At 41.7% G+C, this 18,381-nt stretch overlaps 1 protein-coding gene across 7 annotated transcripts in view; it reads right to left on the bottom strand.

The window, feature by feature from the left end:
- Window positions 1-2,646: 2,646 nt before the first annotated feature.
- Window positions 2,647-18,381, bottom strand: part of sbf2 (SET binding factor 2) — a 107,299-nt gene continuing 91,564 nt past the window's right edge. For 3 of the 7 annotated variants that reach the window (XM_054769839.1, XM_054769842.1, XM_054769846.1), the window contains 14 exons: window positions 17,248-17,322; window positions 14,673-14,851; window positions 14,429-14,605; window positions 14,064-14,165; window positions 9,153-9,338; window positions 8,165-8,291; window positions 7,765-7,892; window positions 6,852-7,076; window positions 6,659-6,766; window positions 6,139-6,332; window positions 4,034-4,121; window positions 3,826-3,957; window positions 3,502-3,618; window positions 2,647-3,414 (listed from right to left, as the gene is read on the bottom strand). In XM_054769839.1, coding sequence (XP_054625814.1) covers window positions 3,520-3,618; window positions 3,826-3,957; window positions 4,034-4,121; window positions 6,139-6,332; window positions 6,659-6,766; window positions 6,852-7,076; window positions 7,765-7,892; window positions 8,165-8,291; window positions 9,153-9,338; window positions 14,064-14,165; window positions 14,429-14,605; window positions 14,673-14,851; window positions 17,248-17,322 — 1,820 coding nt within the window. In that variant the 3' untranslated portion in view covers window positions 2,647-3,414; window positions 3,502-3,519. The remainder of the gene's footprint in view (window positions 3,415-3,501; window positions 3,619-3,825; window positions 3,958-4,033; window positions 4,122-6,138; window positions 6,333-6,658; window positions 6,767-6,851; window positions 7,077-7,764; window positions 7,893-8,164; window positions 8,292-9,152; window positions 9,339-14,063; window positions 14,166-14,428; window positions 14,606-14,672; window positions 14,852-17,247; window positions 17,323-18,381) is intronic. The other 4 variants (XM_054769841.1, XM_054769843.1, XM_054769844.1 and 1 more) reach the window with 2 other exon arrangements.

The raw sequence follows: 18,381 nt of genomic DNA, 5'->3' as shown, positions 1-18,381 counted from the left end.
ACTCCACTGTCCTTGGCTACAGCCGACAGGAGCCATTATTTCTTTGCCATATTTCTTTGCAATACAAAGCTTGTTGGTCAGTCACCTCCTCGTGACTTTAATAGCGTCAGTGTAAACGTTACAATAGTACAACGAATTACAGGTCACATTAATTGTTGTACTGTCTTATGCTAATAAGGAAGCCACCTGCCGTTAAGTTCTAGAGAAAGTGTTTGGTTTGCTTTGGTATATTTTTTTTTTTTGGTAAAAATACACACTTTACAGACCAAAAGATGTTCTTCCTCAAAGTGGCGAAAGTTTAATTAACATAAATACACCAAATAAGGACCTATGACCATCGCTGGTCGTTGATGCAATATGAGAATTTGACGTGGTCGTCAAATTCTAATATTGTTGGCCCCTCTCCAAGATGAGCAGACCGCTCGGATGAGCACAGAACCTCAACGTTTTTGTCGCTATCTGGTGGGTTTAAGGTGTAACTACACCTTTCGATGACGTTTTCTGTCGTTTTCTACTCAACGCAAGCTTTCAAATGTCTTCCGCCTGGAATGCTCTGGTGTACCCCAGGAAAGGCGCGCCTCACACTTTAAAAACCAAACAAATATGGCGCCTCTTCCTTCTTTCTCCATCGCCAACTTTCACAATATCTCAGCATTCCAAAGTGGACAACATCGCCAGTTGCTTCTGAAAAAAAAAAAAAAATTGTCAGTCCAGAACGAATTCATTTGGAATCCTCATGCAACATCTCCTCACTCAAACATTCTTCAGGATTGTACAAATATCTGGCAGATGTGTGTTTGGATGGTGACCTCACAGGCCAGTGCTTCACAGCAACAACAACAACAGAAACACATCAAGAAGCTGACATCATCTTGAGGGTCACAGACGTTCCTGTGGGTCCCTATGCCTACTTCAGGGGTCCCGAAAGCAGACTTAACTTAAAGTTGCCTTGGTTGTTGCTTAAATATTTGCCTCATTCTTCACATTGTGGTTACATAAGAGAATGAATGTGTGCTTGTCTAACCTCATTACCAAAATCTGCCGGGGGAACATCCTGCTGCAGCACTTTCACGGTCACAGATGATTCATGGAGGAGGCCAAATCTGGAGAGGGATTCCACATGTTGTGTGTTTACTCTGCACCTGCTGGCCTTCCAAGCAAGATGGAAAGTTCCAGAACCTTTCTAGAAGTTTAGCTGGAAAATTTTAGAAAAAAAAATCAAATTAAACACTTCTTTATTTGAATGAGAATTAATAGGAATGAATGCTGTCTTAAAACAATAAAATATATATATTATCTCATGTTGGACATGAACAAACTATCTTCTTATAAGTTTAAAATTGATAATAGTAATAATTACAAAATAATACACACTTTGGAGAATGACACAAGTATTGGTTTTCACAAAGTTTGCTTCTTCAGTGTTTCAGAATGTTTTTATTCGATGTTACTATGATATATTGAGGTATAATTACAAGCATTTCATACGTGTCGAAGGCTTTTATTGACAGTTACATTAAGTTTATGCAAAGAGTTAATATTTGCAGTGTTGACCCTTCTTTTTCAATTCACCATGACATGCTGTCAATTCACTTGTGGGCCACAACCTGACTGATGACAGCCCATTCTTGCATAGACAATGCTGGGAGTTTGTCAGAATTTACAGGTTTTTGTTTGTCCAAGTGCCTAGAAGTCCTCTTAACGGACTAAGGTCTGAGTGTCCTGGCCATGGACCCAAAATGTCAATTTTATTCCCCGAGCCAGTTAGTTATCACTTTTGCCTTATGGCAAGCTGCTCCATCACGCGAGAAGAAGCGTGGTTTGTCACCAGAGTTCTTGGATGGTTGGGAGAAGTGTCTCTAGGATGATTCATGGCTGTGTTCTTAGGAAAAATTGAGAGTGCGACCACTCCCTTGGCTGAGACGCAACCCCACACATGAATGATTTCAGGATGCTTTACTGCCGGCATGACACAAGACTGATGGCAGCCCTCACCTTTTCTTCACCGGACAAGCTTTTTTGCAGATGCCCCAAACAAAGGAAAAGGGGTTCATCAGAAACAATGACTTTACTCCAGTCTTCAGGAGGCCAATCCAAGTACCTTTTGCCAATACCGGTTTGTCCTTAATGTTTTTCTTGGAGAGAAGTGGCTTTTTTGCTGCCCTTCTTGACACCAGGCCATCTTCACCTCACTGTGCGAGCAGATGCACTCACACCTGCCTCCTAGCATTCCTGAGCAAGCGCTGCATTGGTGGTACCCTGATCTCGCAGCTAAATCAACTTTTGGAGACAATCCTGACGCTCGTTGGACTTTCTTGGGCGCCCTGATCCTTCTCAACAACTGAACCTCTCTCCTGGAAGTTGTTAATGCTAAAAATGTACTATTTTAAAAAGCTAACTTTCCCATAAAAATCTACCTGTACAAAGTTGCAGCGGTGTAGAACTGCACCGCATTTTATCCACAGCAATTTCTAATATTTTGACTCTCTAATGTAGTTAAATAAAGTCACCAAAATAAAGTTGCACCCTCATTTAATGCTAGAAGCATGTCTGTGATTATAAAAGTGGTCTTTTATTGTTATAGATTATTCATGACTTGACTTTTACGGGTGTCAGCTACAAAAACCCACTTGCGACACGTCAATGTGTAACAACACAAAGTCGCTTTCAAGTATGTCTGATTTATTTCCATAGAAATTAGTGTTGGCACAGAAACATGGCACAAAGATACAGTAACAACAAAAAAAAGCCTCAGATATCTTTGAATAGTTTCATTTTCTTTTTTGTGTGTAAAAGCTGCATCACGGACATATTTGTTTTGTTTCTTGAATAAAAGCCCTTAAAAACAACACACATGGAAAGTCATGTTGACAAACAGGAACAGGCCACTCGGGTATTCGCACAAGTAACTTTTAAAAACACTTATTAGTCACTTCAGGAAGGTTAGAAAAGGTCACGAAACAAACACTATTTACACAAACACGTGATAAAAAAATAATTTACAATACATGAGACATACTCGTTAGGCCTGATGGACATTCAACATAGAAAATAGAGCAAGCATTTAAATAGAATAACGTAAGGTAACTTTTTAAACTGGCTGTGCAAATTGTGTCTTTTGGAATTGAACGTGTGACCCGGCAGGAGGAAAGGTCACAAAGAAGCTAATAATAAAAATGCCTTCCGTCTCACTGTCTGCTTAGAGAGTGCATACGTTTGGAGCTCCAAGTGCAAACTATTAGTATTAAACATCTCTGAGTTGGTTTGCTGGTCCACACGTGAAGCAGCAGTAACATATAAAATACAACCTCTCAGTGTCATATTGCTTATGAGTGTTAAGAGAAGAGAAGTGCAGTGCAGACATGAGTGTGTTGTTCCTCCGCTAGCAGCCACTTTCTGGGTCCTTGCTGGTCCCTAGGAAGAGAAGCAGAGTTGAGACACTGTCAACTCTCCGATGCCGCCTTTGTTGTTCCTCGTATGACGTTGATAACCTCGCCTGACCTTCTGGCGACGCGGCTCTCAGGCGTCAGAGATGCAGCTCTGGATCTTGTCCATCCACAGCTGAGCACTGGCCGCGTCCGATGCACAGAAGTTGTATACCCTCTTGCTGGTCTTCAACTAAAAAAAAAACCCATTTACAACATACTGTATTGAGACACACGCCTCTTTTCCAAGTATGTTGACCTCAGCTGTGTTAGCCATTGTGATGGATATTCAAAATCAACAGGGTTCTTACTCCGATACGGACGATCCATGGATTTATGATGAGGTGAGAATAGCGGCTTCACATGCACTAATGTGGGTTACAAACATGCCATCACTTACATCAAAGAAAGCCTTTTCACTGATGTGTTTGGGTGCTCCAATTGTCGGCGCCCCAGTAATCACAGACTCCACTTCTGCCAGCTCGATGTGACCTCGGCAGTTGGTGTCCTCGCCAGTGTCGTAGTACCTCATCTGTCCACACAACAGCCAGGTGATAAACTCCCGCTGACACCACCCACTGATGCCACGTACAGGCTGGCTCCCTCACCTGGTGCTTGGTGATGTCTAGCACAAACCAGCGAGGCTTCCAACCTTTCAGCAGCGCTCCACGTTTGTACAGGATGCCCTCGTACGACCTGCAGGTGGACGCAGACACTCTTAGCATGTAGCATTGTATGCTAACATACAGTAAACCGAGCTGGACCACACTGCGTGCGATACATCCTGTTCCTGGCATTTTGAGAGTCCAGGGGCCCTTTGGGATAGGCTCCATCATGCCCCCGCCATCACTGTGGAAACTTGGTCAGCATGAAGTGCTCTAAAACTGACTGTGGAAGTCCCAGAGTCCGGAGGAAGAGAGGAGAGGCACAGAATCCATGTTGCTTGAGGTCCAGTGTCAAGTTTCCACAGTCAGTGATGGTCATCGGCTGGTGTTGGTCCACTGTGTTTTCTGAGGTCCAGGATCAGTGCAGCCAGGAAATTTTAGAGCACTTCATGCTTCCTGCTGCTGACAGACTTTATGGAGATGCAGATTTCATTTTCCAACAAGACTTGGCATCTGCAACAGTGCCAAAACTACCAGTACCTGGTTTAAGGACCATGGTATCCCCGTCCTTAAGTGGCCAGTAAACTCGCCTGACCTCAATTGTCAAAAGGAAATTGCGATACGCCAGACCCAACAATGAACGAGAGCTGAAGGCCACGATGAGAGCAACCTGGGCTCTCATAACACCTGAGGAGTGCCACAGACTGATCGCCTCCATGCCACGCCGTATTGCTGCAGCATTTCAGGCAAAAGGAACCCCCACCAAGTATTGAGTGCTGTACATGTTCATACTTTTCAGTTGGCCAACATTTCTAAAATCCTTTTTTTTTGGGGGGGGGGGGGGGGGGGGGGGGTTAATATGCTATAAGTACTATTCTAATTTTCTGAGAAACTGAATTTGAGATTTTCATTAGTTTTCAGTTCTAATCATCAAAATTAAAAGAAATAAACATTTGTAATGTCTGTGTGTAATGAACGTATATCACAAATGTCACTTTTTGAATGAAATTACTGAAATAAATCATCTTTTTGGACATATTCTAATTTATTGAGCAGCATCTGTACACCCGCTGTTGAAGCTACAAGTAATGGCGATGTGCTCATAAAGCAATAAGGACTTCATAGATATTACTGCACACCACTGCTCCTGACTTGTTAAACAAGCAACAAACATAAAATGAATTAACTATTTGGATTTGAATTATGGTGGTTTCAGCAGCGAGCGTGTATTTGTGCACTCCTTAAACACAAAGTATTACAGAACACGTCTGCAATACTTTGCCGTGCTTTCTCTCATAGTTTTACGACAGTGGCGGTGCTACCTTTCTTTTTTTATTGGCTCTTTTACCTCCTCGTAAGCCTCCATGAGGATTTCCGCTTCCGTCAGGGGAAAAGTACGCCACTCTCGTAGCCGTGATGAATCGGTGACTCTGATCGACAGCGGGGTCTGTTTAAGGAAGCTGCGTGCACGCACTGATCCGGGGGTTGGTTTCACCTGGCTTGATTAATTCCTTGTCTGCTCGTCCTGGTTTGGTTTTAGTGAAACCAATTAAGCACAGACGATCTTGTTTTGGATTGGTTGAACTCAGCTCAGCCATTTATCCTGGATGTCTGAATCCTACTTTGGTGCAATGGGCCCCAGCTAGGCAGTGCTACTTGATTCTTTTCACACATGTTCTTTGGAAAGTTACATTCAAACCTGAGTGTTCTAACACAGTCCTTCACAGAGTCACAAACAAGTGGCCTCACTGAGGATGGGTGTGAAGCTTGGGTTGTGGATTTGAGACAAAAGAGGATTCTATGATTTATGGACAATGCATCATGCAAACTCAATGAAATACAGATACTCTATCTTGAAAGCCTCAAGCGCCACATTAGCATTCCATCAGTGGACATAAACGTTCATCTGTTCATCTGTGTTCTTGTGATTGGGAGCGAAACATCCACATATCAGTGGCAAGAGATTGTACTTTGCACATTTTAACAGCCGATGGCCACCATCATAACACGCAGCATTCCTCAGCGCTGACTTAAGAGCCTCCCTGCACCGTCTGTGAGTAAATCAACTGTGAAGCTCAGACTGGGGGGGAGGGGTGTTCACAACCCACCTGTTCTCCTCGCTCTTGGGGGTGAACTGGTTGTAAAGTGTAGCAGCGCGGCGGTTGATTCCGTTGGATGTGGCTGTGCTGTGGTCTTCAGCCAGCCTGCTGTCTGGCAGGTGCAGCATGGAGCGCCGATGGAGCGCCTGCAGGCTGGACGTGGGAATGAGCCCGGAAATAGACAGCGACTGCTTGCCGAGCTGCTGATACAAAACGGGACAAATAAGCAGTGGGGAAAAAAAAACATTTGAGGAGAAATATATTGTTATTGTGCCTTAGTCCAGCTATGGCTGTGTTCCTGCTCACTCCCCTTGTCATTTCCCTGCTATGTGGGTCAATGGAGCTCTCTGTCCCAACTTGCCAAGGAAATAACATTGAGTGAGACAGGTTTATGCCAATCTTGAAATGATTATATCCAATGAATGCTGCTTAGCAACAAGTGTAAGCATGTGATGTGACCTAGCTGCTGCAGTTTTACTGGAAATGTGTCCTCAAGTGGAAAAAAAGGTTTCAGGTCACTGATACTTACAATTCCTTCTTGTTTGATGTCTTCCTGGACGCTGAGACAGACTCTGTCCAGAGTGGTTTGCCATGTCTCGGAGGTCTGGTTCACCTCTCCCTCCAGCTTCTCCATGTCCTGTGGAAGGTAAAAACAAGCCGTGATGATTAAAAACGCGGCTGATGAGACACAAAGTTTGATGTTTTATGCAAGGAGGTCTTACAGAGAGCAGCTTGGTGATGGCGTCCGGCTGAGCTCGGGTCACGCTGCTGTAACAAGGCCACACGATCCTCCTCTTGCTGTTGGAGATGGTCTGAGGCTCCTCCGAGCAGTCCGCCCTCACCGCCATCAACCTCCAGTCGTAACACGGCCCCGTCGACAGTGTCTCATCCGTGAAGAAGTCCCACTTATTTAGGCTGGGGATGCCAACTGAGGGCTTCAGGATGGTCTGCAGGATTAAAAATTGTTACAAAAAATAAGTATTGAAGCACTTGCAGGTGTTTACTTGTTAGTAAGCCAGTGCTAAGAATATAAATCACAGTGTTCCTATGGATTTGACATTTCAAAATTCCATAATTTGTCCAGACTGAATCAATCTGTGATGAATCTACTTTCTGATTAATAAAATTATTTTGGTATTTAATTAATCACCTTTTATTTAAAAATGTAAACATCCTCTGATTTAAGCCTCTTAAATGTAAATATTTTTAAATTTCCTTCGTCGTCCATTAAAGCAGACTTATTATCTTTGTGTTTGAGGCAAAACAAGATGTTCACACACATCAGCTTTGACTTGGGGAAAACAATGACCAACATTTATGCCTCTTGTCCGATATGTAGTGGACCAAACCAGTAACTGTTTGTTTGCTTCATATTGGTTTGGTCCTTCTAGGACCTAACTGATTACACGATTAATCAAAACAACAAGCTTCACATTGATCGACTGAGAAAATAACCATTAGTTGCAGCCTTAGTATCATGAAAATAAATTATAGAATTATTCATTTGTTGTTGTTATTCTGAGTATGTTAGTGTTGTGGCACATGAAGCAGAGTGTGCAGAGCCAAATTATTTAAATAGAGCAGATCATGTCAAGTCAGGCTCAAACACTCGTTTGTAAGGACAAAGATACTCACTTGGCTCTCTGATGCGCTGTACAGATAGTTGAAGAAGATTGGACTCCTCCGGTGCATCCTGTTGATGCACTCCCAGATACAGATGCCTCTCTTCGCCTGCTTGTCACCCTTATCCTCAAACAACAAGCCTGCCAAAGAATAATAGAAGACACTTTTAAGCAATAAGAATTTTTGCTCCTGCAGACTGCTTTAGTTGTCTTTAAAAGATGGAATTTCAGAGGGATTTATTATCTGACTGAGGAGTGTGAATGAGAACGATGTGTGCAGATAACTTGAAATGAATGTAGAGATCCATGATGTGACAAAAGCCAGCATGCAGCCAGTGGTAGTAACACTGTGTCCATTTAAAAATAAACAGGAATGAAAAAAAATCCCTGCTGGTTTGGTAAAGAACACCAACCGTGTTCAAAACGCTCATAGTCGGAGTCCAAAAGGAAGTTCTTGAAGCGGTTGGAGATGTGGTGATAGGCCAGGAACTTCAGATAGTACTGATTAAACTCAAACTCCAAGGGATGCTGCATCAAAATCTAAAAGCACACACATAAATGGACAAAGGCAGTTAGTCAGCAGCCCAGTGCCGTTATGCCAAGGTCTTAATGACCAATTAGAAACAGGATAGATCAAGTGGTGGTGGTGGTGGAGGTCTTGTGGCAGCAAACTGGGCCATCACTACATGATTCAAAGCCAGAGGGCATCCTAGTGGTGTTATGTGGCCATCAGATATTTGAGGTCACCTGGGTCCACTAGCAAAACAACAGCTGTTTTGGAGATGAGGCACTTCTATTTTCAGCTCATTTCTGAACGCCTGTCCCCCCCCACCATCCCTCCCACCCGTATCAACTGCCAAAACTACACTTTTAGAAGACAAATGAAGAAACTATGTGTTGATGTAAGTACACAGGATTCAGTGTGCACACAAATACACAATATTGTCAAAAGTAAATTTTTGTGTGAACCTCATGTGTTTGCACTTCACTGGTAACGCCCCCCTCCAAAAAACCCCACACAATTCTTCCTCTCAATCCCCCAAACAGCATTTTTCACGTGTTGCTCCAAATGTGAAGGGATGCTGAAACACGCAAGCACAGACAGTTCTATGCCGATCACTGGGTTCACGCACCATCTGGGCTGCAGCCTCGCTGGTGCAATACGCTGCTGACATCACACATTCAACCTTGGGAATTCAAAGTACAAAACTAAAGCAAATGTACGATTCTGCGCTTTTCGCCTTCTTCACCCTTACACCTCTTCTGTCCTCGGGAATGTGATGAGCTCATGTACAAGATATGAACAATGAATTCAGGAAGTGGATAAAAAGAAAAGTCAAAGTGAAGAGCAAAGATGTGTGAGCACCCTTGGGAGTGGAGAATGAGATGTTATAGCCTCACCTGGTGCACGCAGTCCAGGAACTGCAGAAAGATGGGTGTAAAGCCGCTTCCCTGACTGCTGGGACTCAGGTTGCTCCGTTGGCTGAACTTGTGGCCGAAGGAGAGCCACTCCTTCTCTAGCAGCACCTGAAAGCCCTCCAGAGTGCGGTAGAAGGGATCGCTCAGCAGCTGCACCAAAGACACCACCTGCGCAAAAGAAGGAAAAGATTGAATGATTGGCTTTAAAATACATGGTTCAAGTGACACAATTTGCTTCCAACTGGCCAAATTTGGATATGGGTCATGGCAGCATAAAGCAAAAAAACGCATTGAATCAGATATCCTCTTATCAAAATGAGGCCTCTTCCAGATGTGGATGTAAAGCAATATGATATTTGTGATTGCAACTACAGGGTAAACGGACACGGGAGGGGTTTTCCCAGGTGTGCCACAGTAAGCCTCCTCCCAGCCAAAATAATACTGCTCCGGCCTCCCTCACCCCCTGAAAAATAGATTTTTTGGAGTATATTTTGTGGTGGTTTGTGTGCGTTTCTGGTCCGCTCACCCCGCAATGTTTATTCTCTCACCAGAGAAACTAAAAATCAATTAATATGCCTGGAAAAAAAAAAAAGTTTCTCATTTTTCTCAGGCTGCTATGACTCCCCTGAAGTCTCCCAGGGGAGGCCCACCTCACGCTTTGAAAATCCGTGGCGTATTAAATGACAATATAAGCCTGATGTCATCCAAATATAGAATTGATGACTTACATACACACACCTACTATTAAAGATGGGAAAAGGTCAATCCAAACAAACAGAACTACTGTACCGTAATGTAATATCTTCTTAATTATTGTTTATTTCTGTTTTTGCAACTCAATGCTGACAACTGAGTAGTTGGTGACCTGCATTTTGGGCATCTGTAAATTTACAAATGTACAAATGTGACATCTGCGCATAAAAAAAAGTACATTATCAGAATTAAGATTTGTAAAGTGCTTGTTTAATAAAAAAAAAATCACAGTTTCAATGAATTAATTCTTCAGTATATTTTATTTATATTTCAATGACATTCTCTTATTTTCAGTCAGCGTGTCTACACCAAACTCTTCATGGCCATAACTTGTCAGTGTTACAGACATGTTACTAATACTAATTAATGCCACTGTAAGTATCAAGTTAAAAAACAACTGAAATATTTAATTGTAAATACATGTGGTCCAAAGTTTACGCCGTTGTGTTACAACATTTTTTGGTTACGAACATGCTACCATAAATTAATGAAAAACTTTTGGTCTGTTAACACTAAACTCTCTCAGGAACTAGTTACAGTGCGCGCTGGCGGGAGAATACGTGTCACACGCAGCATAAGAATGCAGTGTGGGCAGAAAGATACAGTGTGTGCCACAATGAGGAAGAACATCGCTTGTTGGTCAACTTTTTGGACAAATTATGTCTCTCAAGCGGCAGTGCGCCAAGGAAAAGGAAAGCCATCGTCATGGAAGTGAAAACAAACATCATAAAAAGCTCACAATGAGAGTGGAGACACGCCCACCAATATTGTCCAATCTTTTTGTTCCAATTGCTTGACTGTCGCGACCATTATTAAGGATAAAGATTACTGAATGCTCGGGGTGTCACGAGACACGAGACAAGATGATGCACGAGATTGGGTCCACAAGAACGAGATGAGACGAGACTTTAACATTAATTTTAAGAAAAGTACAATGAAAAAATATGACTAGACAACAAACCTTTTTATTTAACCGGGTCACAAAACAATGCAGGTGCATTTTTAAATGTTTATTGTCCCAGAAAATTGACGCTAAATTATATTATTGTCAACATTTTTTGAGAACAACTAAACAATGTTGTGATGATATATAATAACAATATAATAATGCTATATTTCTTTTGATATGTTGTAAAGTTGTGGAATTGCCGTTTTTGATGTCTATTTTCTCACAGGCAAGTCGTATTGTCTGCCAAACGTTTTGCAGCATTTCTTGAAATGCTGGGTTTTCAACTGTATTAAAGAGCAGCATTTCTTTTGTGATGACACCATTTTGCGCTGCTCCGTTTGTATTTACTTTGTCAACCAAATGTCTCAGTAAGTGTTGACTGTCGGGACGAAGGCTCTGCATCTCGATGTGTAGTTTCTTTCCCAGATGTGAAAACGGGGTCAAGTCAAGTGCATACAGTATGTTTGAGGTGGGCAAATTATTTTTGTTGCCTTTTATGTTGTTACTACTTTCCAATAAATTAGGCATACTTCGTGTTGATGGGTTCATCTTTCTCATTAATATTCCCACATGGAGGCTGTGGCTTTTAGCTTGCAACCATCTTTTTCCCTCACTTGATCCTCATGAAGCTCCACTCTTTTGCTGTGTGTCAGTGTTCTCCCCAACGGCTCTGCCTCGTCCCACAGAGACAAAACGACTGTATAACTGACAATAGGTCTCACTCTGTTTGCCGTGGAATATATGTATGAAGCGTATGAAGCGTCTAGGTGCTGAAGCAATGCACGGAGTGAACCCTCTTCCTACCTGTTTGGAGGTGAGAGATGAGGAAAACACATCTCCATATGGCAAAGTTATCAAATTAATTTTCAATTACTGTGTGATTAATGTATTTATTATCGTGAGACAGTTTATTTAGTAAAAATGTCACGTTTTTTATCTCGCAAGATCTCATGACACAAGTTTTTGTGACACCCCTACTGAATGCTGGAGGGATCATGGCATTACAAAATCTGGGAGAAGAGGAGGTTATTCTTCCAGAGTAGTCTTGGACAATATTTTAAACGGTAGAATAGCAGAGTATAGTAGAATAGAACGGTTGAAAATCATGCAAGACAACCACAGGGATAAAAGTAAGGAGCTGTTATATTTTTATTACTGTTTCATTTAATTACTGTATTTAATCTTTTTATAACTCCATTTTATATTTCCTGCATGTATTCTGTGTATAGTGTGAGTGACTTAGGAGTTCATTTAAATTTTATGTTTTTATTATTATTTATTATTATTATTATTTTTTTTAGGTTCCGGCTTTCACTATTCCATCCGGACCCAAGCACCACTTGTACGCTGTTTAAGCATTTTACAGTAGACAAAAATAGGTGTCCCTGCCTACAGAACACACAAAGCAGCGCAACATGTGTGTCATACACGAATACAGTACATACATCACCCTTTGAAGCTGACCCTTATGTCAAACTAGTCATCTGCTATCAATAACACTTATATAACAGTCTAGTTAAATGCAGGCTTACTCCACTTGCCCACACATGCAATATGTTTGGCGGGCCTTCCTGCTCTTGTCACCTCCAACGCTAATAATGAGCCCTGACATGGATGGAATGAGTGGGGAAGAAAAGAGTTCATGTCTTGCCTGTGGGCTTTATAGAACATCCAACCCTGAGTGGTGGAGAAAGGCGATGGCGCCCCGGCAGATATGAGGCACTTAGATTACAGACTACAGGACATGGAGAAGATGTTTGAGAGGAAAAGCAGGGAAAGAGAAAGGAGGCAGAGGGTTAGACAACAGACACAAAAAAAGAGGCAGGAAAGAAAGCTGTGTTTCCTGTCTGCTGGGTGTCTATGGCCTGTGGACAGCAGCCAGCGCATATGGACGCCATTTGCCTGTGCAAACCTGATCAGGACCAGGCGAGATATTGCCATTTGTCCGTGGATAGAGAGTGCCTCGGGCTCAACACGTGCCTGGCAGCAGGCACCCGCAAATTGTGCTTTAAACGGCAGCCCAGGACTTTAGACACCTTATAAACACATTTATGAACACACATAGTCTCACAACACAAATATGTGCACAACATAAAAAACATGACTAATGAGCATGATGAAGATACTGACAGGACCCTAACTGTTAACATGCTTTGGAACTCCTCAAGCCTTCTCATAGTCCATCACGGCATTAATTCAGAAATGACACAATCAACTGGAAGATGGGCAGAGAACACCCATTCATGATTTATAGAAGGCCCATTTTAAGTGAAGTCAGACCCTTGATATCTTGTAATCATATTTTGACTCTTAATGTTATTATGCAGGGTTTTTGGGGGACTTGTGTGCTCTGTTTGGGATTGGGATTCTCAGAAAAAGCAGAGCGCTACATAAATAAACTATTACTGCTAACGTTTCTTTGAAATAGCCACTGTCTTCCCTTTCATGCATTCCAAATATGGTGGGAGCTTCAAAATTGAATGTAGGAAAAATATGCCTCACTGTCATGCATGCAATGTCAGTATATTGCACAAAACTGACCATTAAAAGAATAACTGTGTTTTGCTTTGTTGCAACACTTGGGATTAGAATAATATACACCAGAAGTTACACAAAGTAAGCAGAGTCATGTCCGAAAAAAGGACTAGCATCATCATGTGCACAATCAAAGTTTTGTTGTTTTTATGTTTTACAGTGGTTATCTTCTTTTTCCACTTAGGTGACAATTCATATTAAAAATTAGCATTTGTGCCACGTGCATGCAATACACCTGCATCACCAAAGTTAAGAGTGTTTTTACATCTCGTATAAACTGTGATTAAGTTAGTACTTACCTGTATGTGACAAACATGTTAAAATGTTGAAAAACTTGAAAGTTTCATGGTGTTTTGTGGTGCTCGCTATTGATTTCAATTATCACACAAACAAAATGGAGGTTAACTGGGTCAAAACAAATTTGCTCTGAAACCTTAATGGTGGGTGTTAAGAAAAGTAACACACTTGGCATTGAAAGGGCAACCATGTGAGATGTTCTCTGCTGGTTTAGAGGAATGGCACGATGTCTGTTTTGGTTTCTCAACATGCCAATTTTCCAACTTTGAGAACGTATGATGGAAATGCTCTCCCTCTGAATCTGTGTGTCTTGTCGGCTTATTTCAGAGGAAAAAAAAGTATTTGTGCAATGTTCTTACTTGCGTGGTGATGTCCCAGCCATCTTCCAAACTGAGCAGCACAGATGAGCCGCTGTCCAGGAGCTCCACCAGAATGAGAGCCAGCTGCAGAATCTTGTGAAGCTGTGACAAAAAAAGCCATATGAGCAATTTATCTTAGCAGTAAATCACTTGGAAACTTTGCTTTGTTACTTTAAATAGGGTTCAGTCACTATTTAACCATCAAGCATGAAGCATGTGTTCCTATTAGACACATACAATCAAGCTCAACCAAGGTATGCTAAGGGTCAATCATGATAAATGCTTGACCAATGTACAATGGCACAATGCAACGTATTGTACACGCTGATAAAATATTCTACTGGTTTGTATGTGGGCTTTGTCACCTGCAGGATCCATTCAGAGTCCTCCAAAGCTTTGAGGAAAGAGTCCTCAGAGTCAGAAGAGGTGACACTGGGAGCGCAGGCCCTCAGCAGCTTCTTAAAGGAGCTTTTCACTTGCCTCGTGTCTGCAAAGTCCACTGGCACCAGCTCACAGTTGAGAGAGGAGTCTACTCTGAGGCCCTACACACATTTCATTACCATATGCTCAGGTGAAAAAACTTCAAACACAGCAAACTCCATCTCTTACCCTCAAATGCGACTTTTCACCAAAGATGTAGAGGGCAGCTTGCTGTTTGAGCAGCTGAGCCTGTAGACTGTTACTCCCTGCAGGGGGAGCCAAATCCTTCCCCGCGAGTCTGGCACCCACATCCGCTGTGGATGTGTGCTGGCTGAGCTTGCTGCTGGAGCGCAGGCTGGCCCACATGCCTGCAAACACACAGACGCAAACAAAACTCAAAGCACACATAACACACACAATGCCTCTGATGTACACATGCTGTCAAACAAACTAAGACTGAGTGATGAACAGCACATGCGCAGATGAAGTTTACATGCACAGCAGCATAAGCGATTATGTAAACACCTTCATTCTGTAAGCAGTTTGTACCATGAAACAGGCAGTGACAGATTAGAAGCGGGTGATGGATTGTTTTTTTTAGCATGTTAATAGATCTAAAAGCAGTTTCTCTGAAAAACAAAATGCAAGATGTTGCAAACCTTGAAAGGAAGGACATTTCATAGTAATTCCTTTCAACTATTTAAAACTAGTTTATATGTTTACTGTGTGATCATGATGGCAGCCTTCATTTGATTCAATACATACAGACCAAAGTAACAGAACACTTGGTTATCTCGCATACGCACACACAAGGTATTGGAAATTGTTAACAACAAGGACTCTCTTTTAGTACCATATTTACCAGACAATAGGTCACACTTTTTTCGTAGTTTGTTGCTGCAACTTATAGTCAGGTGTGACTTATATATCAATATATATAATTTAACCATGAACCACAAAGTGAACATTATTGTCGCCAGCCGCACAAGAGGCGCTCTTGGCTTCTGACAACGAGCGACACTGCCGATGAAGAATTCAATGGATTCAGTGATGTGGAATTAGATCGGGAGCTTGGTGAACTTGCTACATAAACGTAAATGTGTTACATTAACATACTAGACACCTATTCAGCCTGTTTTAAGTGCCATTATGTACAGTCAAACCTGTCTTAGTGGCCACCTGTATAGAACGGCCACCTGCCTATAGCGGCCACTGAAAAATCCCCCGCAGAAAATTTACGTGTTATAGACCCTGTGTATAGCGATCAACTGTCTAACACGGCCAGCGGCCACCCATTTTGTATCCCTTGGTCAATATCTGACCACATATAGCGGACAAAATTCCAACTCAAGCAGAAGCTTCGTGCACGTAAAAGTTTCATTTTTTAATCAATGAAGCCGTCGTGTGTAGACTTTAATTACTGAGTCCTAGCTCAGTCACAATCATTCACAAGATCCACACAAACTGTCAGTTGTTCGACAAAAAAAAGCCGTCTTCTTTGGAGCTTGTTGCAGACAGTGACACCGTTTATTTCCTGGTGTGAGACAAGCCAAGTAGTTCTTTACAATTTTTATCCGCAGTCCCACAGTGCCCTTTACTGGTCAACATGTAACAGTATAATTATATGTATCTGCAAACACAAGCTTCTAATCACAGACATGTGCGCGCACAAATTCAAAATGGCCGCCAACCTGTCTATAACGGCCACCTGTATATAGCGGCAACTTTTGCCGTTTCCCTTTAGTGGCCACTATAGACAGGTTTGACTGTAGTTGAATAATTTGCCTTTCCAGATTAAATCTGCCCTTGGTCTTGAATTTCGTAAAATACATTTTTTTCTCTTCATGCAGCATTTTTTGACTGACATGACTTATACTCCAATACTAAGATACTTATTATCCCTTCATCCGGAAGAGATGGTCTACTTTATTATCTCTGTTCTAGTTAATACCAAAGTCATTCATGTATGCCTTCATGGAGCTTTCTTTGTGTACAGTCATGTTAGAACAGAAAAGGACCTTCCCTTGTTCTGTGAATTGTACAGTGAACTGGACAAAATGTCCTGGTAAAACGAATAATTAAGATTTAGGGGAAGTAAGGTAAACTAAGATCAAGATACCATAACATAACATACCATAACATAACATACCATAACGGTCCAAAGTTTGAAAACATTCTCATTTTATCAAATGAAAAGTTGTGTACAAATCCCTGAAAGATGACTTTATAATTGTTACTACTGAGCGCTAAAAGCTGTCAAAGTGACAATCATCTAGGACAGGAAGACTGATGGACAAATCCAACAATTATGTGGTGTTTATTGTATTGTTCCATTGCTGAGACTACAGTGAGTTATTCCTTTGGAGTTATATTTACACTTTATCCAGGCTGTCTTCACTGAACTACGTGCACGGTCAGAGGTGCCTCATTTCATTTGATTCATGACAGTCTGCCAGGATAAACTGCTTCCTTTTCTCCGCAGTCTGCACTTGGCTTCCAAATGACCACAGACGGTCTTGCTGAGCCAACATATTAGCCATGGAAAAGGCCAGATCAGAGCGGCCACTTTGGTTTGTGAAAAACCGCAGCTTCCAGAAGTGCACTCTATCACTCTAGTGATGATTAGTCATTAGTGGCTCAGAGGGAGTTTTGAGAATGGCGATATGCCCAGTGTCTGGTTAGTTTGAGAGAGAAAAGATGATGAGGTGTCAGAATGAGACGGAGCGCTGAAATAGGAAGGGGAGGCGGGGAAGCTGCACTCTACCTTGGTTGTGGATTCGATCCTTATTGGTAGGTTTTTGGTTTGAGTGAGTGAATAGTTTATCTCTGTACTCGAGCACTGGGTGGCGGTTGTGTAGAGGAGGTCAAGATGAACATGGAAAATAATGTCAATGTCATACAAACATTTGAGCTTGACACACCACACATGGTCATGCATGATTAAATGGAGAGTAACAGCTGAAGGTCACTTCAAAAATAGTGAAATTTTACATGTTAAAGAATGACTAGCAGCAAGTATGGATGTGTTTATCCATTGTAATGAGCTTATGTTGCAGATGTGATGTTTAACTCTACACACAGATTTGGTAAGAATTTAAATGATATGCAGGTTTTTGGAAAGCAAAGCAAAGTTCACCATTTAATGTCAATATGAACTAAACTTTACAGTAGAGATGCTCCGCTCAGGGTTTTATGCTGCCGACGTTGTCCACGTTGTTTCATCACTATTAGAACTGTCAACTATTTGTGTTTTATTTATGACTGGCAACATTTAAATTGTAGACTACTTTATTTACCATGCAGATCTCCACTCAAAACAGTGTGGCAACAGTCTTTATGCTAAGTTGTGGTCATCTGTCATTATATAAAGGCATAAGTCTGAATTGAACAGTTATAATAGCAAACTACTAAGCGCTGGAGCAAATATTCATTGACCCTTTGACCCGAAAATCAGCTTGCGGCAAGAGACCCCTGTGATTGTATCACCATGTTTATGTTCATTAAACAACCCCACACAAATAGTGTTTTGAGGACAAGACATACAAGACAACAATAGAGCAAAACTGTTCAGTGACACTTGAAAAAGTTAGTATGTACCCCATGAACATATCTACAATTCCGCGGGTCAAAAACGAGCTCTCAACTAATGGCATCGCTTATTTGTTTTAAAAACTAAATGTCACTGTGGTAAAAAGTCCAAAGACGAGAAGCTAAGCGGATAACTTATCAGTGACAGCTAGACAAAACGTGTAAACAAAGAAGCAAGAAAAGTCAAACAGCAATAGGTTTGATAAGGGAGTGATCAAACATGCTGGCATCAATTGGGGTAGCCTGTGTCAAGCTGTCCAACTCAAGCCATTGAGGTTTTGCCGACGAGTTTTGATTCTTGTGCTAATAT

The sequence above is a fragment of the Dunckerocampus dactyliophorus genome, chromosome 3, assembly GCF_027744805.1.
Source record: "Dunckerocampus dactyliophorus isolate RoL2022-P2 chromosome 3, RoL_Ddac_1.1, whole genome shotgun sequence".
NCBI classification, from domain to species: domain Eukaryota; kingdom Metazoa; phylum Chordata; class Actinopteri; order Syngnathiformes; family Syngnathidae; genus Dunckerocampus; species Dunckerocampus dactyliophorus.
This window is presented reverse-complemented; position numbering and strand designations above follow the sequence as displayed.